General features: G+C 39.9%; 1 protein-coding gene across 1 annotated transcript in view; it reads left to right on the forward strand.

The window, feature by feature from the left end:
- Nucleotides 1-20,423, forward strand: part of LOC112459973 — a 34,260-nt gene extending 13,837 nt beyond the window's left edge. The window contains exons 2-4 of the mRNA XM_025024359.1: nt 7,380-7,498; nt 12,670-12,763; nt 15,409-20,423. Coding sequence (XP_024880127.1) covers nt 7,380-7,498; nt 12,670-12,763; nt 15,409-15,576 — 381 coding nt within the window. The 3' untranslated portion in view covers nt 15,577-20,423. The remainder of the gene's footprint in view (nt 1-7,379; nt 7,499-12,669; nt 12,764-15,408) is intronic.
- The last annotated feature ends 903 nt before the right edge of the window (nt 20,424-21,326 follow it).

Below are 21,326 nucleotides of genomic sequence, written 5' to 3' on the forward strand. Positions count from 1 at the left end.
ACGACATATTGAGTAGGAACAGTGGCGACCTATATGAATGGTTAAAAGTAAGTATAATTTGACATTACAAACAGTGCATAGGTACAAAAATGCAAATGAGATGACCCGAGCCGCCCTGGGCATTGCCGATAATGGTGCTGAGTGGCTCTATAATAACTGAAATGAATAAATGATATCGTGCGTACGGCATACGTAATAACTCGCTAATATACACGTCGCTGAGTTTCGACGAGAACGCGGAAATAGGTTGAACAAATTTGGCGACGTCGACGGCGATGCGTATATGGCAACGTAACGAACCGAGTAATCACGTTAATACGTTAATCGTGCCCCCTAATTAATGGGACTCGATGCAAAAGCTACATGTTATTCGCGAAATATACACTATTCTCCACTGTAGATTAAACAATTCACTCGAATCACTGAGGAATTATCATAAAGCTTCAGTATCGAGATATAACTTCCCTCTGTTTATTAGAAAGAAAACATAAATATGAATAAATATATAAATAAGTAAACCACTGAGGAAATAAATGGAAAATATAAAGGCTTTTTACATGCGATAACTTGCAATGTTGCGAAATGAAATTATATTTAGAGATTTGAGTGAAAGTGAAAAAATAAAATATTCCATAAAATATTCAGAACTTATTTCGATACTGCGTTTAATGATAATTCCGTTTGCAATGCAAACGAAAGAAAATTAAATACACTCGTATATATATGTATCATATGATGCAATGTATAATCCAGGAAATCCTGTTTATATTATCATAAAGGAAAATCGTAGATGTATATTTTCACGCGTGACCGATTTCTCCTGGCGGATTACTGGATCAATCATCAGATCTCCAGTCGCTCGCGCGACTTGATGCAGATGTACGATGCAGTAGCAGCACGTCCCACGATCGCAATTCGCAATCAGCTAATCCCAGGCGGAATTTAGGTGCCGGCGCAATTCGCCCGGTCACGGAGAAAGCTGTCCGATACTTCATTCTGACAAGCAGATGGACCGAATCAGCGGCGCGTCGCATCACGATACGTCGAACAACGATGCCATCCAGTCGAATCGCTCCTCGAAGGACAATGACGTTTATCGTCAGTCCATCGATTTTACGTCCGCAGTCCATTAACCCGGGATTGGATTCGCGATCACTATGCGCGTTCGTTCCCTCGATAACTATACGAACGTATACAATCAGCGGAAACTTCTTGCATGTTATCGCATTATACTTGGCTGCTCAATGATCAGTGATATTAATGAAGGGTAGAAATTTAATCAAGTTTCATTCACGGTGATGATTAAACATTCGGACAATTGTATTCAGAGACCGTGCGCTATTAACGTTAGGATCAATAATGTAATTTCTCGCGAATTTGGAAATGCATAATGTTTTTTCTTCAGTAACGATAATTGCGTTTCCAATTGTTTATTGTTCGAAATCGATCGCGGTCACCTCGGTCTGAGAGACACTGGTGCAAAGAAATGCCTGTAGAGCTATTGTCGCGCGAACGAAGGGGATGCTGCGCGTCCAGCGTGGCTGCAGGGAGTGGGACGGGATTATGGCAGGGCAATGGACCGAACTACCGGATTATCGGGTAAACCGGTATCCCCCTATGCGCAACGTGCGGCCAACACGGTCGCACGAATGGCGAAACGCGGGCTATCGTTCACCGATGGCGAATACCCTTGCCTCGCCTCGCCTCGCCTCGCTTGCGAAACTGCACAACCACGCTTCAGCGGTCGCGCCGCCGCCGCCGCCGCTTGTGCGTCCGAACCGGATTTTCCGAAATTAAGGTGAGCATGATACGACGGCAGCGAGCCGTGCACGATAAAGCTGCCGTGGCTGCATTCGCGCGATACATTTGACACTTGACAACCCTAGCACAAATTGATATTAGGTCGATAATATCTGGTGCCAATAATGGATATCAGGTCGGCAATATCTAGTATCAATAACGGAACTGCTTGGCTTTTGTTGCTCAAGCTGTAGGTAGTTGGTTGTTTCGCATGCGCCCTGTTTGAGGAAACACGGCATCAATAACAAAAAATAATACAATAAATATTTTAATATAATGAATAAATTAATATAGTATATAAAAAGTATTCAAAACAAAAAATATATGTGTATAACAAGTAGGAAGTGAAATAGAATAAATTTTCAGGATAAACAAGACAAAAAATAAAATTTAAATTTGAAATCGTTATTTATTTAAGATCGCCCTCAAACGTGGATTAATTCACTGTTCATGAATTATTTATTTTAAACGATATTTCGGATTCAACCGTTGAATTTTTATTTAATACGGTGTATATTTTAGCATTATTTTCTCCATTCCCTTTTTTCACGTTGTTAAGATGTTATGAGGTTTCAATTGCTTGTAAATTAAAAGATTCCTCCTCTGAAATTTTGCATTAAGAAAAGTAGTGTACTTTATTACAGTTATTGTCAATTATAATTGCTCTGTTTCTACACCTGTTCCATTTCGTCGTTAATGAGACGCATTGGCTCGATAATGGGACTCCAAACGCGACCTAATTACGTCAAATATTTTTCCAATGTCCCCATTGTTCGTGCAGTACATACTAATGCTCTGGTCAACTTCTTCTTGGGCCGCTTGTATAAAATGCGCGGAAAATCAATTGCGCAACATTATAACGAGCGTTAATATGTCGTTTCCGACGATAATTAAGCACGATTCGTGACACGCGGAAGTGGAACAGGAAAATTGATGACGGGCGCGCGACTGAGGAAGGAATCGTTGCAAATTCCGGTCGCTCTGTGTGATTTGAGATACGGTGAATTACCAAAGAGAGAACTCGCGAGTCGCGGAGGGAGAGAGGAAGGAAGTCGTGGCGACGACGGCGTGAGATCCACTTATTCAATCAACGGCATTCAGACCGATATAAATGCGAGTCGCAGCGATCCTTGCGCGCATAATATCGGCCGCGTTTGTCGACGACTACGTTCCGTTCGTCGTTATCGCGACGCGTAAATGCGACGATAACAACGCGAGATCGCGAGACTCTGCGCGAACAAGGTCAACGGAACAATTTCGCGGGTGCAACAGCGCCGGCCGGTCCAATCCACTTTTTCAATGACTCGACTCGAAATTAATCTTGGAGCCGAGAAAATTAAATTCGTAAAGCTTAATTTGGCCCAAACTTTAATTGCGGGAGCATTAATTGCAGGAGAATTGCGGCGCTTTGCGCGAAAGAATTTTAATATCTAGGATCTGAGTATGAATGGATAAATGAAACAGAGCAGGTTGGTTTATTTTATCTCTAAATTTCGCGATGACTAATGATAAATTGCATTCTTGATAATTACATCAAATTTATTTATTGTTATTTTTTTAATATTATTTTACGCGTTAAAAGTAATTGCCACGCAACATAAATAGGAAAGAAAATAATTTCTATTCATAGCAAAAAAGGAAACCATAACGACGACGGGCAATTGGAATCGTTAATGGACAAATTGTTCGCCTCCGGGGGTTTCGGTGTTTGAACGTCGATAAATTTGCATGTTCGACAGGAAAGGGCAGCCATTATACAAGCCCGCGACCGCTTTCTGATCGTTTCCGATCCGCGAGAATTGGTTCAATTTGTTCGATTGTTCTTCTGCGGAGCAGAAAGGAGGATTGCAATTGTGGTTAACGTGTTCTCGTAATCGCACAGTGCCGTACACAAAATATCACTACTATCTTGTAAATTCGTATTAATGGACTTTGCTTGAAAAATATTTTCGTTGTCACACTAAAGCTTTTACTAACTTCTCTATTAAATTTCATTAGTTTGTGTATTTATTTACTCGTTCCAAAAGAAAAAAATATCTTAATAAACAATAAACAGAAGTCAGATGCGTCGTCCTCAAACTACGAAAATTACGGAAGCGCGGGACGGAAAAAAGGGGTTGGAAAGAAAAATAGACGGGAGGAAAGAGCGCGGAAACTTTGGTCGAGAAATTCCGTCCTCCGTCCCTTCGGCTGTTTGTATTCCGCCCTTTACTCGCAACCCTTAGCAGCGCGGTCGCTTCTTTTTGCTCCACTTCGCGCGGGCGGGCGCGCGCGCGCGCGTGCATAGTCGTTTGCTTTTATTTTACTTTGCCCGGACTTCGTCCTTACGATCCACCCGCGCTCGAGCTTGAATCGAAAGCGGAAATTGCGAGATTCGTGCGTGATCCCTGCTTATTAAAAGCAGCAAAAAGGCGGATATTGGCGCGTCATTGGCTCGATTCAGTATACCCCGATACAATATACAAGTAATTGCTGCCTCGAGACATTCTCGGTTAAAATTGAAGCCGGGCCGAACTCCAATCAGTTTCCGTCTAATACCTCGATACATTTGACACTCGGATGGAATCCGAGATTCTATGAAGCATTGATCTTGCATATTTTGTTGTATCTGAAGCTTTCAATTATATTATCTAATTACATTAAAAAGTTTCTTCTGGGAGATGAATCATACGCCGTTTACTTCGAAAACGAATTAAATTAATTAATATCGAAGCATATTTAATATATAAACCCCATTCTTATTTGCATTTTAGTAATAAGAATAAATAGAAAAAGAGGAGGAACTATAATTAAAATAAAAATAATTATATCTAGATAGAAATCATAAAATAGCAGAATTTTATATAGCAGGACATATGGCATGTTAAAGACTGCATCATTACGGTCGGAGCAAAGATAATCACTGTGATATCATACCTGCCACGCGTTATAATATACCGCAGAACAAAATACTAAATAATGTAGATTTCACCGAATGGATGCGAAAGCGTATCTCGCTACTCCGACTAATGCGACTCGATGATTCGCGAAACATTATTAAAGACCAGTAAACACGGCCATGAAGCACGTTCGATTGGTTGCTGCGGTATCAAATCGTGGGAAAGAGAAAGAGAAGGAGAGAGAACCGTGGAACCGACACTGCGAACGTAATCATGCGAGTTTGATCGGCGAGCAAGCAAATAATTGCGCCAGTCTATCGCGAATTGTATTTCCAGCTTTATACATACTTTATGGCCGCGGGATAGATTTTCCACGTTGCAGAGATGTCGGTTTCGCTGTGATCGTTGTATATAGGCAATGCTATGCAAAAATGCTGTGGAAAAATTAACTAGCAGAAAACTTCAGGCAGCGAAACTGGCTCACACAGGTAATATGGAACTTTGAATTTTTAATACATTAAAGTTCAGCAAAGTACATGTACATATATTGCGTACATGTTACTGTCATTTATTTCAGTTAAACTGGAAGTAGAAATGCGTACTTTTTGAGCTGGCATTTATACGAAAATACGCGGTTTCACAAATCGATTTAGAAAAACAGTTATGTGTAATATAGTTGGATCAATAAAATGAAAAACTCAACGTTTTAATCTGTCGAAACTCATTATATATAAATGCATCATATTTGTTTAAATAAAATCAACGGCATTAATGCATAAAAAATATGAAAATAGTTTTTGTAATGTAATTAAAATTAATACTTGCAAAATCGAATATTCAGTTTTGCACAACATCGTACATGTATAATAGGCTGGTGCATTCGGCGATTAAAATCTAATATAGTTTCGAGGATTGTTAGATTATCGCGCGTCGATTTGGCTACTATTGGAAACGAGGATGAAAATAAAAAGAGAAAAGCAGGGAACGGACGTTAATCGTGAATTTGTTGCACCACTCTCGACTCGTATCGGAACGAAGGATGGAGAGACGAGGTGGAGGTTCATCTGAATCTCGATATTCCCGTTTACGTGGCTGGAATGCAATTCCACGAGATCCGATAAAATCGCGCTTTCCTCCCCTTTCTCCCCCCTCTCTCTCTCCCTGTCTCTTTCTCTCTCGGAGATTGTTCCCATCGACTATTCCGCTGTTCCAGAACGGCGAATCAAGAAATTTTGGCAACGAGCTATCTCGCGGTAACCCGAAAAAGAGAGAGAAAAGGGGAAAGATCCGATCGTCGAGAACGCAGCTCTTCCAACCCTTCGTCTTTTCGACTTCATGTATTCCTCTTCTCGGGTCTCCCTCTACCCTCACTCTCGCATAGCTCGAGGGAAGAAGAAAGCGCATTCTTGCTGACAGATAGCAATTTACGACGTATCATAATTTCGACGGAAATGCACGGTTATCGCGGAATATCTTGGGTGCCAGCAAAACTGTTGCCAAGGGAGCTTTGCAGATGCCGAGTAATAGTAATGAAGAAGCGAAATAGTTTGTGTTGATAAAGCGAAATATTTGCCTCGGTACGTGATTTAGTTGGATTTATTAGCGGAATAGCGGAAATTCGCATAACTTCTGGGAGATAACATTAATTATATTTTACACATACAAATTTTCCATGGAACTATTATATTAAAAATGGTGAAAGATGAGTATGATGCATAATAGTCATAAATATTTTAACGATTTGGATTTCATTTATAACGTTCTCAACAATAAAAACTGACAATCAGATCGATGTAAATCTGGAGGAGCTAAGTTTCACGCAACTCACCCGTTTCTGCCAAACTGTCAAGCGAAAGAAGAATAACTATCTTACGTGCTTCTTGTGAGATATGTGTACCGATTAAAAAGCAATTTATACACGTTCGCGGTATAGAAAATCCTCGGGATGACGGATGCCTGCATCGCGTGCGAGGGATCCGTAGGAGGAGAAAGACACACGGTGGTTCCTTCCTCTTCGTCGCGTGCGTAAGGGAAGAAAGGGCGCTCGGTGTGCGGTTTCAATATTTCGGTCACATAGCCGAGGTTCGGGAAAGTCGAAGAGCGGAAACCGGATCACCGGGGTGGGACGCGTGGGGTGGAAGAAGGTCGAGGGGGATGATTTTTTTTTCTCTCGCGGAGGATACGTTCGACGGGAAGGCGTCCTCCTCCTCCCACGGAGGGGAACTCGCTCCAACAAATCTTCCTCGGGAAGCCTCGAACTCGTCGAAGACGCCGCGAAGAAGTACCGACGAAGCCTTTTTCCCAATCCCGTCTACTTTATTTGAGAGCGCTATAGCTTCTCCAGCGAGCTTACTATCGACGTTCTACGTTCTATTATCCTACATTGAGAAGAAAAAGTTGCCTGATGGAACAAAATGCATTCAATCAAGAATAAAATCAAGCAATTCATATAATTAATGAGACACGTTTCGTCGATAAAGACGTTAGATATAATTAAAATGCATTGACGAAATTGTGTCAACATACAGTTTGTTCGATAAACTTGATATCTTTTAGATGAGAATAAGATTGCTGATTTTATTCACTTGAGCAAACTTTTTTCTCGGTGCAGTGTTTCCAATACGTTACGCATACATTTGAAATTTTCGAGTGGAAGATGATAAAGATGATATATAAAAGGTGACTTACCATTTGTCGCAGGTTCTTTTGTTCCCCGAGGAGGGCTGGGCGAGAAGTGCGAGTAGTTCCTACTGGACCTTGACGCCGTTCTGGTGGAGCCGGAGCCGGTGCAAGGTCGTCGAAGTCGCTGGAACAAGAAGGTGAGAAATTATTATTAAATTACAGTTGCATCACGGATGCAATTTCGATATTCAAGAGGCAATCAACGAGTATCTCCTTTTAAGCATCTTGTGTTTCATCTTACAATTCCGTAACGCCACTTCCACAATCATCGTTCCTCATCCGTTCGATATTCGTTTATATTCGATAATTATCATGTGATACCCGTTTGCAACGCGTTTCGGATCTTGACGTTCAGGATGCGCGCCGCGTTATCCCCGTCGAGATAACGAGCTCATGAGGGCACACTGTAAAGTGGATAGAGGTGGATAGAGGTGGAACGCGAACGGAGACAGAATACCGTATAACCGAGATAGGGTGAGACCTCTCTCCTCTCGGCGCGGCGGTCGTATCACTTTGGGAAACTAGGGCCCGTCTAACTTTCCAGCGTCCATAGATTTCGGCGCCGTTAAGGTCGCCGGTCGGTGGTCGAAGCCGATAAGGGGCTCGCGATTTATAGCGATTCGTTCGATCGCGCGTGTGTGCGCAGAAGAAAAGACGTCCTCATTGTCTTCCTCCGAATGTTGAGAGCCATGATAAATCTCGAGGAGGTGGAGACGAGTCGGCAAGCTTTGGACCGTGCGATAAAATCGCGATGTTTTACGACGCCCAGGATCAAATGTTGTACCTTAAATTTTCTAGAGAAAATTTTGTGTGTCCTGCGTTTTTTCTTTATAAAAAAAAACCGCCCGCAAAAACATCACGGAGAGAATTTGTTGTTATATTTTACCCTTAAATTCACTACAAACTTGGGACAACTTGGCAACCAAGGAATTTTTAAAATATACAAAACATTTTACAAACAACGTGATAAAAATTACCAAGCAGATTGGTAAATTTTGAAAAATTATTGAAATTTCCTAGATATAATTTAGTAAAATTAATCAAACATATTTTATATTTTAAATGTAATAGATATTAATATTTTTTATTATGGTAGATATTAATCAGAATAGCTTGCATAAAATTCTTGGTGGTATACGTTGTCCCACTACCATGATTTCAGGGTAAATTTTAAGAGAAAATTCTCTCCATGATTATGCGCGATGTTTATTTTAATAATTAATAATATACTGACAGAAGATATTTAAATATTTTGTTTCTGTGCAAATTATTAGTAATAAAGGACATTAAAAATAATACTTATTTTAACTCTTTCCTACATATAATTTATCATTTCAAATAAAAAGTAAAATATTTCTTAAAAAAGTTCAGTACTAGAACAAGAAATGTACCTATCAATATCAAAGAAGAATTATACAATTTGATCATCTGTTTCAAAGATAGAATATCAAGAGAATTTGCGCTGAAGGCTATCCCATAACCGTATACAGGTCATATTTTGAATAAAAAGTAAAATATTTCTTAGAAAAGTTAAATACTAGAACAAAAAATGTATCTATTAATATAAAAAAAAAAGAATTATACGGTTTGATCATCTGTTTCAAAGATAGAATATCGAACGAATTCATGCTGTGCTATAGCCGTATACATCAGGTCATACACCGATTAATATATGGTCAAAATGGATTTCGGAGGCATCCTTAGCGCGGCGCACCGGGCATAGACGAGACGTCTCCGCAGGATCGAACGGAGTTTGCGAAGACGCGACCGAACTTGCCTAAATATCCCTCGGCTCCGCTACGGAGTGCCTGTATGTCCGTCTCCGTACGGCTAGCTGAGCTACGAGAACCGTGGCTGCCCGTCTTAGTAAACACGTGGCATAACGGCTCTTGGCTGCACAAATCAATTTCCACGCTCCTATCCGTGGACACGTGTACAGTTTGCGTTATTCTCTCTGACAAGGATACCAAATACAAACGATATTACTCCGCATGGCCATGTATTTTGACCGACTGTTCAATTTACTCCGATCTCGGCCCGATTTTCGAGAAAAGACATTCCATTTCGATTCCGATAGTTTTTTGGTCAACAAAAATTTTCAAGATTGAAATAAAAACCATCTGAGATCTCGAAGATTGTTACTTGGATTTTCAACCGTTTTTGTTTGACCAACAAAAATTCTCATAGTTAGAGCGTTAAGATATCTATATTTAACCCGATTCGAATCTCGAAGATCGAGATTACTCCATTCTAATCTTCAATCTCGCTGCTCAGTCAACAAAACTTTGCCAATCTCATGTTGGAACATCAAGATAGTTACATCGAAATCGAAGTCCAATTTATCCCCAAAAATTACTGTTTTATACCGATCCCCCCCCATCATTGCTCGGTCAACAAAAGCTTTTACGACGGGTTGAAACGCGACGACAGTTCGATCGGCTCGTTGGTCGAGGAAATCTCGCCCATTTATCTTCATCGAGGATTTCGACCTTTCACGCGGTGCAATCGACTGCAACCAAATTCAAACCGATTGGGGATACTTGACAAATATGTCGCGATGAGCTCGTCAATTTATCGATAATGAGCCAATACATGCTCTAGAAAGTAAACAATATCTCGAGGGTATCGATAATATAACCACTGATGCACATTAATTATCAACGTAATTATCGTCGCTAATTGGTTCGTGATTTTGCTAATTGACATTCGATATCATCCAGTTCTTTTTTCCTTCAAAAGCTTAATTAGTACTTGTCCCTCAAAAAGTGTTCTTATCACAATTTTATCGCAATGTTAATTTACTTCTTCGCTCAACTGATACTACATTTACGCGAGCGTTACTTCTGTAGTAACTTACGATAATTCACTCGTTTACGCGGAGTAAATTATCGTAAGTCACTACAAAATCCCGTTTATGTGAAGGAATTATCGTAAGTTACTATTATACAGAAGTAACGCTCGCGTAAACGTAGTATATAAGAGGGAGATAAGCACTTATTGTATATTTATTATATAGATATTTGTGATATTTGTGATATTCGCGCTAACTTGTCGATACAACAATATGTGATCGCCGATATAAATAAATAACATTTCGATCCTGTGTAGTTCATTTTTCCTTCCAACTGATAGACATTTATTACAAGTATTCGGTCGTGTTCGCTGCCAGCTGGTACGCATATATTAAAAGCACTTCATGCGAGATCGTCGATAACGTCAAAGCGGAAAAATCGAGAGACGTGTTGAAAAGCGTTCTAGAGGCATGTTTACGTCACGGGCATACGAAGTCACTATCTACTATGCCCGCATAGTTGCGTAAACGCTAGAAAAGTGACGTCTACATGCCTTTCTTCGACGGTTCGGATTTTCCCTTGCACACCTTTTCCTTTCGGGGAAAGCCGGGGAAATCAAAGCGACCGAGACGCGGCAGACTACGAACCGAGTGTCGGATGCGCCGCCGTTCGCCTCAATGGAGGCCGTTTAAACTTTTAATGATCGTCGTCGGTCCTCGAGAAGTATCTCCGCCGGAATAAGCCCCTCGAGTCGACTGTGCGGGTGTTGGTGAATTCTACTGCCTGCACCTCTGCCTCTTCTATCTCTCGTTTACTTTCTTCATGCAGAAAAAAGAGTTTTCCTCCTCGAAAGCCTTTAGATAGAATCTTTTAACTTGATATTTATTATTTTTATTTTTGCACAGTTTGTGTATGTCATTATTTAATTTACATTTAAAAGAGAGAAAGAAAAGAGAAGGAGGATTTTCTAACATGAAAATATATTACATCTTAGTTTTTAACTAAATTTTCTTCTTCAAAAATAAAGAGAGAAAATGTAGCTTTATGTGAAATTCATGTATTAAGTTGGACTTATAAGATGTTGTATCTTTTATAAAAGATTTGAAAAGATAATACAGTCCATAAATAAACAAATATAATATATATGTATGTATATTTATTTCACCATTATTATTATTAAAAGCTTGTGATTTCTCCTCTTATTAATAAAGTTTTTATAATAATTATACTTATATATAAGAATCTAATAAATATTATAATACAATTGGAAATGTACATTTTGTTATACTCTTTCCCTTTTCACAATCATAAAGTCTCTCGTCACCAGTCAAGTGAAAGTCGCCCTCGTCTTCTCAATCATTCCCGCTCTACAATTTCCCCTTCGCGTTCATCGCATCGATGGAGATCGTGTGGCCTAAAGACACGGCACGTAGCTAACGACGATCGTCAATTACCCTAACAATGCGCATTTGAGATGGCCCACAAAAGTTTCAAATCGACATCCAAGTTCAAACACATCAAAAACTTCTACTGTCCAATAATAATTTTATACTGACATATAGCAGATAAATTAATAAATATAGAAATATAATTTTTTAAATTAATATTATTATTATTTAGCAAAAAAAGTAAAAAGAATTGGGACGATTAAGAAATGTTGAATAGCTTTCGTTTTGTTGCTTAAATCTAAGTTTAGGTTTCAATTTTATTCTTATTTTTAATAAAAATAATCTGTCAGAACAAAATGTGCACGGGAAGAACAGTTTTGCTGAAGTATCTAACAATTTAGCTAGATGCAGATCTAAAAATAATTTTGTTGCACCATCAAAATAATTACGTAGAACACTCAAACTGATTGCTAAAATATCAAAAATTTTTACAGCATTATCATCATACTTCAGCGACCTACTATAATTATTTTGATGGTGCAACAAAATTATTTTCAGATTTGTATCTAGTTAAATTTTGAGATACTTCAGCCGTTCTTTCCGTGTGGTATTTTCTAATTCGTAAAATGTATGATTACTGTATCCTCGAATTGGTATTAATTAAATGCGTAACAAATTGCCAGAATTTCCTATCGTAATATAAATATTTTCGCAAGTTTTTACAAAAGAGTAAGTAAGAATTGATGAAATCGCTTCCTTATATAAGGAACGCCTTTTATAAGCATACACAATGCCTCGCTATTGTATAGTGCAACTCGGGACAGAGGGTAAGAATATCGAGAGTGTGCTCGAGGGTCGATCTTCTTCTCAAGGATTATGTCAAAGACGCTAGAAAAGCGAACGAGCTAAAGATGACGAATTGATAGCTCTCTGCTATATTCGGTGTATCAAAATCGATTACGCTTTTTCTTCTTTAACATTTCTTTCTTCCCGATACTATCCTATAAGACGCGATTCTTATTTTTTTTCTATCCATAGATTTTTCCACCGACTTGAAATCGATTGCCTCGTACAAAAAATATTATTGGTCATAAGGTTTTAATTCGAAAAATCGCGATTGTTTTTCAGGTACAGTACTCAGGCAAAAATGGTGGACACGGGTACGGGCACGCTTTATATTATCGGCTCGTTCAAGAGGATGACTACCGATCCCGATTTCAAGGTGTGGATTTATATACTTAAATTTATTAAATGTGTATTCCTTAAATCTAAGTTTAGGTTTCAATTATTCTTATTTTTAATAAAAATAATCTGTCAGAACAAAATGTGGTATTTTCTGATTTGTAAAATTATTATACGATTATTGTATCCTCCAATTGCAATATTAATGAAATGCGTAACAAGTTGCCAGAATTTCCTATCGTAATTCCTAAACTCGATAACACGCTCCATCAACTATATATAGCTCGCGTTAATTGTTAACAAACTCGTCGCTTGTCGTGCTTGTTAGTAGAGAAATTGCCTTTAACCTCTTTAAAGGCTACGCTACGTTGTATTTTTCCACACCGCTATTTACCTTGACTCAAAATTATTTCGAAATCATAAAGTAATAATTTACATATCTATAAATATACATTACAAATAAATAGGTAAACTATAAAAATTTCCTTCTATTAAGAATGCTATTCTTTTAATATATCCCTTCTTTCTTTAATATATCCTTTTAATACATCTGTTTACTTGTGTGAACAGGAAATGTATAATTCGTATTATAAAAATTACCTTAAGTTCTTTAAATAATATAATTAAATTCATAAACTCGAATTATACCTTATACATATATCGCACTAATTATTTTTTATCGCCGAAAGAACGTCGAGGCTCGCACAATTCTTTTAAACGGTGCACCAGACGTTATATCGGAAGCTCGCAGTCCGCCCCAGCTATAATCTGCAGATTGTCGGATTACGAGAAATTTTGTCTCCGTGATGATATTTAAGCTCGCGCGGGCAACGTATTCACGGCGCCGCGCGCCGCGACGCGATCAACATATCTCCACTTCGTCTCTCTCCGCGTAAAAAAGTATCTCCCGGTAAATGCGCGCATGCAATTTTTAGACGCCTCTATCTCGAGAGCCGAGAGTATACGCAGCGAGGACGATATAATTAAATAAATGAAATAAATATACGGCAACGCGGAAAACTTGGTATCGTTGCGCATTGTAACGCGCGCGCATTCGTCGTCCCCGTTTCCGCAATTGCGGAAACAGGTCGCGCGCGTTTTCTGCAAACGAATTAAACCAATTGAAGAATCGCATTCCCGACCCGCGCGGATGTCCGTCCCGGTGAATTAACAAGATCGCTTGGCGCTCGTGAAAAAAAAAAAAATACATTCCGACGATTCGTCGGGGACGGGGATGCCGCGAAACAGCCGAGGAAACACGCGAGAGCGTGACGCCGCAATATTTCCCGATGATAAATTTCATATTCGTCAAACATGCGAAATAACGGTTATCGAATTTATCACGGGATCATCATTACGTCGCGCTCGTTCACCATCGTGATCGCGCCGGTGGATATATACCATACGCGGAAAAATGCGATTCTACAGCGTAACGATCGTTAATCTTTTTACTTGAGAATATACGCCATGTTCAATCATCGTCATCGATCACACCGACATACTCTTTACGCGTCGAAATGCGTTGTCATTATTGTTTACCGCGACTTTTAATTTCGCCCCTTTTCAAGGAGCCATGTACAAAAATCCGCGAACGGACTTGCTAGAATCTCGGATGGGAATAACGAATAACTGTCGGCCGACAAAAGGCGTCGACGCGTCGCGCCTGTGTATGTATAGTATATGTACGTTGATGGCATGCCTCCGGCACACGTCGCGACGCGTTTTCGCGGCGTTTATCGGGCTGCCTGGAGAGGAGTCGCGTCAAGTGCAGACTTTTTCTCCGCGGAGGAAAGACCCCGGGACAACCACGCACGTATTCCCCAAATGCCTAAAGTAGATGCCATTGCGGGCAAACGACGGGGGAGTCGCATAGCTGCCGCGGGGGTTTTATGACGACACTGAAAAGGCGAAAGAGCCGCAACGTGTACATGCGCTTCTTACGCGTGTCGTCAAACGTATAATACTGGAATGTGTAGCGCGGCTGGCGGCTGCTGCTGCTGCTGTCGGAAAGTAACACGTGTCCACGCGCCAACAGTCAGCCATAACTGTCGCGCATGCAATTTTGATGGAGCGCCCGGCCTGCATAAAGGACAAGCATGACCAGCGTCGTGCTTTGAATCGGCAGACGCGAGCTTCCCCTGTGTTCTAATGATCTGCCATTGAAGTTCGTCGGATTGCGTCCGAAATATCATCTCCGGTAATAACGAAGGCACGAGCTACGTTTTTTAAATGTAAAATACCAAAAGAGCTTTGGGACGTTTTAATTAACACAGATACGCTTTACGGCAATTTTTTCCCAACTGGTTAACTTTTAATTACAAGCAGTCTGAAGGGATTTGGACGAATGGTTTTAGCCGCGCTTTTTTGTGTGTAAAATGAAATAACTGTATATATTTACGTTAAAGAAATACTGGCACACAAACGTAACAAAAATATGGCTAAAAAATACTTTTTATCATATTATACTATTCCTTTAATATTATTATCAACGTGATATCATTAATTTGTTATTATGGTTTTTATATATGTGTATCATTTACATTATATTATTAATAAAATTACTATTACTGTAATTAGCCTGAGGAATGTAGTGAAAAGAAGCTGCAGGAAACTCTTCGAGTTTCGTGTGTGCGCGCGAGAGCAACGCAGTGATATCGTATCGATCTGCTTGCCGCCCTGTTACAGCTGTACCTGACGTCGAACGTCTCGTCGAGCGACTTCAACATGGGCTACAGTATGACGGGCACGCTGGAGCGCGGCTGCAAGAAGACCAACTCCTTCCAGATGACCCACTTCGCGGTGATACGGCGGCGGGACTACGAGAAGGCGTACGAGGACCCGAATCCCACCTAGTGTCCGTCCACACCCACGCTCTCCGAGTGTGGGGACTGCGAGCATTACACGTAGCTGGGGGGTGGGGGTGGGGGCAAGGGGCCGCCGGTGCCAGGAGGAGAGAGATGCACTTCCGCGTGCGTTTGCATTCGCCGCACGATGGATCGTCGGGAAGGAGTCGCTCCTTAGCGCGAGATCGATCACGAAATCCCGAAGCTCCTGGCAAGGTCGGTTCAACGAACGTATCCTCGAGGCGGTTCGATCGCGGATCGAGAACCTTTTAGAGAAACATCTGTGTACAACATTAGACCGCTAAATCCGCTTGTTTGCATTTCTCATTTATCTCGCTCGCTTCTAAAAGGAGTAATAAAGATAGGGTATAATCGTGCATAGACAAAAGCTGGAGATAGAAATGTATTAAAAAGTAAAAAAGTATGAGGCGAAAGTGGTTAAAAAGATAGTAGAAGGATAAACAGAGAAGAAAGGCGAGCACCGCATTTTATTCTATATAGTTATCTACATTTCTCTTGTAAGACGTTATAAGGATGGGAGATAATCAAAAGTGCGAAGAAGGAAGCTTTAATTCGCGCAAAATCAACGTTAGCGCGTGGTAATAAGAGATCATGGAGATGAAAGAAGGAAGGGAAGATCAAGATAGAGTGAATTATGAGGCAAAAAGAATGCTGAGAGTTTTAATTCCTACAGGGTAAATATTTCTTTTGCGAGATTTCCCACAAAATAAACCCGTGATGGATCCTTCACGGTAACCAAATTCTTTGAAGATGGCAATGTTCTTTTGACTTCTAAGATTATGCATATAATTGGTACAATTTTTTCCTGTATATCGGAGCTTGCGTTAGGGTTTAATTAGCGCTCTAATGGACTACACAGTGTCTCTCTGTTACCTCGAATTGTCAAGGTACGTTATTTTCGCGCATAATCGAGTTCGAGATCGGATGAAACCTGGCAGCAGCCTGAAAACAACAGCGACGCTTCGTTTCTTCGAGGAGGTAAGAATGGCTGTAGGTTCGTTATTATCGCGAAATATATAGAAACAAAATACCAAAGTTGAGTGGCGGCCCTGCGCGACAGAGCCAAACGTCCAAAGATAGTCCTTAAATTAGATCGAATTAATTAGCTCTTAATGGAAGTCATCGAGCGATGCGTATACCTAAATACCTATAAGCGAGGAAGCGTATATACAGAGAGGAGACGTTAATCGAGAGGATGCGAAAACTGTTTTACCAAAGTACTAGCACGTAAGTTACTTGCAAACTTTCTGCCGGCGATAATCCAAGATCGCAACACACACTCCTCCAATCCACAAGGTACACTGCTTCTCATCGATCGACGCATCGATGGCTGCCGCCGCCTCGTCGAGATTACAATTAGTAAGTGATTAACGACTAAGGCTTTTCCTTTCGGCGAATCAGCTGTCTAGAGTAGTGTTATATGTGCCAATTCAAAAAAGCCATCGTTGACGAGCACTGTACCTGGCAATTACTACAAAGTCAGAGCGCGCGAATGCGCACGGTGAAAAGCCGGAGACGGACGAAACGATGTTTCAAAGCCCATTTCGCGGCCAGTCGAAAGCTTAAAAGCATTTAAAAGAGATCCGCAGAACCATTGGAAGGGATTAACACATTGAGAAAAGGATTAAAACGTCTTTCGGCTTTGTATGACACTGCCAACTTTCTAAAATGGCATCGTCTGGCTTTTGCTCTCTTCAGTTCTCTTATAATATGTTCATACAAGTGAAAAATTTGATCGACAGTAAATTCTTAGAATATCTAGTCAATAATCTTCCTTCGATATTTATTGTAACGTAAGTATCAAAATTTTTTATGCAATTTAATTTTCGAGTTACTCCAGAATCGTACACAGTTCATCGGTTTATACCTTCAACGATCAAGTTTTCCTATTTTGACCGGTTTTGCCGAGGGACGTCTATCGCATTTCAAGTTTGACGGTTCGCTAGAATGGAAAATTTCATATGGCGGGGCCCGTGTCAGGACGCCGGTTATAAATATCGTTTCGCTGGTCTAAGGCTTTATAGACAGTATATAGCAGTAGCGTGTAGCCGGCTTACAAGGTATTTCAAAGCTTGTTACGCGCCCCTTTCTTTGAGCCACCGCCGACGGACGTCGCTCAAGGAAGGAAGAAAAGCCGCGGGAGAAAGAGAGCTTCGCTGCACTGACGCCGGACACACACGTGACACAAAGCGAGAGGCGTCTCTCTCGCCCTTACCTTACGTACGGGATCATCGTGAGCCGGTGTTGTAAACGCGTAACACGATACTTATTTTTGCTAAAGAGTAGGAAGTCACTCACACCGGTCACGATGTATCCCGATGAGATCTAAGTCAACGATCGCCGATCGTTCGTTCGGGACGGGATGCGATCCCAGCGAGAAAAACAAGGAAAAGCCGTTAACGGGACGGTCATAAAAGATTTGACGAGTCTTTCCTCTATGTCATATTTTATTAACGTGAAATGATTGATTATTATCCGTATTAGCGAGTAAAGTTACGTTTTGATGCCAAATTTAAATTATTTATTTATTAAATTATTGTTACTTGGCTCCCTTTTCGTGATTGTTTAATAATATTAACAATGTTATTAATGTTGCGTCGCGAATTCTCGAATCGTTTCTACAAGTACCAATGGCAGGAGTGTCTCGTACGAGTTTAACACTGCTGTCGTTAGAGAAGAGCCGATGAACGGCGAACGAACGGTCTCAGAGACTCTATTATAATAAACTCGTCGTGCGTAACTCCCCTTTATATAGTCCTCGAAGAAAATCTAGTACCTACCGCTTTTGCTCAAGGAATTACCTATAATGCCAAATAAATACTATGTGCAATAGTGCGCAAGAAAGTTGAGTCATTTGCATTTTGATATTAAGATATGCATTACGTTAAGAGCTTTCGTTTAACTATTGAGGTAAAGTAAGATGCATTTTTCGAGCGTTGGACAAAATTCTAGAGAACGCTGTTTTAGATTCTTTCTCTTAGGGACGCATCATGGTAGTTACTAAATCTATGTGTCAGGAATTCATTAAAATAATCCTTTCAGTATCAAATTCAATACAATTATTGCAACCATTACTTTTCATTAATTTTTTCATTAATTTTATTATCAATTTTGATTTCTCGTTAATAAACGTTAAATTAATGATCCGTGAATCTCTGAATATAACAGTGATTTTATAGTTAGTTACCGAATTAAGAAAAGATGATGTTCAAACGAACTTTCATAGTTTAATGAACATTAAACATATTAATCTTCTTAATAAACTACAATCCTAAATTATTAATAAAGTTCAATCTTTTGTGCATGGTAGATAACGAAAAGTAACATGCAATATATGGCGTAAGCATACTGAAAGGATTAAAGAGAAAAACTTTATAGCTGACTGTCTTAATTGTTCTTTACTTTAACGGGTGCTGGATAACGCGCGCATCGACGCTTTTCTCGAATTAGCGTGGATAGAGGCAATAAAATCCAGTCAGATTCCTCGAGCCTCTCATTCGAGTGGAGTTACATGTTTACAGGGTTTAGCGTTGTTTCGCAATTCAAGGGAGTAAAAAAAAGTTTTTTCAGCAATTTTTACCTAATCAGCGCTTCGATAGAAATTCCGATCGCTGGAGAAAGGAATAATTCTGTAAGCCGATATTGCTCGTGATACGGTAAGCTCTCGTTAGCTTGAGTCGCTCAACGCCACAGATCCTTCTCTGCAGCTATTATCCATCACGAACTACACTGCTAGTTTCGAGTTTCTCCGAATTCGCTCTAACGAGGGTTCATTGCACATCAGGTACTTGCCACTGTGAGCGCCAGAATCAAGTTCGTTATCATTCGCTGCGTTACTTGAATTGCGAAAATCAAGTAAAGAATTGATAAGATAAGTGTACCATTGCATGTATATAAGTATATAGTGTACAAAACTCCTACGCATTTACACTCACGTACACACACACACATACACATGCACACACACACACGCACGCATACAATAACTCCTTCCGCGAGTAGATGAAATTTTGCGAGATTCTCGTTGATGTTGTAGATTAGTAGATTAGCACTCATCAGTCGCTTCTTTCAGCCGATCTAGTCCCTAGATCTAGCACGGACCGCCCGTCGTAGGTAGATTGTTTTCGGTAGCGGCGGATTATACCTATAAGGGGTTACACCGAGAACGTTCGCAAGTCTATGAACTACAAATTCAGATTCTAGAATAGATCGACGATAAAAATTATAGTGGCAATTTTCGTGACTCGTTTTTCCTAACTGAGGGTTATTTCCCTAGTAAAACATAGCGCACTTCGTTCAACACGATCCGCTTTTCTTCTCACTTGCTGAAAAGCTTCACTTCTGTTTTATGGCGCCGCGGCTCCCAAGCTCGACAACGAAATTTCCGGCGTCGAACGAGCAAGCGAGCGAGCGAACCCAGACGAGACGACGACGTCTCGCTCGGTTTCCTGACTCTTAAGATTCATGACCGCCGGTTTATGACGCTCTCGATTGACGTGACTTGACAGGAAGTCGATCTATGAGCGCGGAACTTGTTAAGATCCTCGGCAAATCGCGAATATTTGATACCTTCCGCTCTCTTCCTACGATATCGGTGCCATTTACGGCCAAAATTCCCGTTGGCTTTTAAAACCCTCGCAAAACGCGACAAATATTTTCGACTACGTGGCAGTGAAGCGCAACGAGATGTCGATAATATTGGAAAATTTCCTGGATAGTCACAAACACGCGTCCATTATATAGCGAAAATCCCGAATCAACTTTTTTTCCAAATAAAAACGTCAAAGTGCTAATTTTTCCAAGTTATTAAAATTTTGCCTTATTTTTAATTTAAGCGATTAAATTTTCAATTAAAATGCATGATAAACTTAAGAAATAAAAAAAATTTGATTAGTACGATTGACACACACTCAAATTTTTGAAACCGTAGAAAATCACAGAAAATGTCCGATATTATTATGTCCAATCAAATTTTTATTGATTGCAAATTCAGGACTTTAAACAACTGTTATTTTGGCGTATCATCAGTATGACACACTGTGCATTTATTCAGTTCATGTTCGCTGCGAAGGTTCTCGGTTTCGCCTCCAGCAGAATAATAGTATCGTGTCGCCTAAAATGTTAGTCGTCGTAATGTCTTCACTTTTTGGGGTAGTCTTTTATAAGCCTTTTAGGATGATTTAAGTAAATACGTACGTCCGATATCACGGTCCCTCCTAACTACTTAGCCGTAGTCTAGACCCACTGATGCACGCTTCCTTCAAGTCTAAAGAGAGGTCACCTATCTTCGTCTTCAAGCTGCATAACGGGTCTCTAGTCTATCTTATTGCGTCGCGCTACCTAATCGCATCCGAATCGCTCAAAGTATATTCAATTTAACTTTTAGACGTATTTCAAATAGTTACATTTATTTAATAATTTCGTTAATGTAATTATATTCTTGATAACATGTAAAGTAATTTACATTTAAGCTCGTAAAGAAAATCTCTCTTGTAGTCGAGGCTGTGTTCCTTAAAGATTTTAATTTTAATTAAAACGCACTAAATAATGAAACATAATTATAAATAAAACACTCGAGAAATTTTTACTTGTACCTCGACAGCTTTCAAATAATTTTTAATATACACGAATTTGTTAAAACATTCTTTACAGCGGCCAAGCTGTAATAATTGAGAAATTTTATTTTACATCAAATTGTGATAAAAATTAAAATATAATGATTATCAACAAAGTATATAA

The sequence above is a fragment of the Temnothorax curvispinosus genome, unplaced genomic scaffold, assembly GCF_003070985.1.
Source record: "Temnothorax curvispinosus isolate PA1 unplaced genomic scaffold, ASM307098v1 QBEX01010277.1, whole genome shotgun sequence".
Lineage (NCBI taxonomy): Eukaryota > Metazoa > Arthropoda > Insecta > Hymenoptera > Formicidae > Temnothorax > Temnothorax curvispinosus.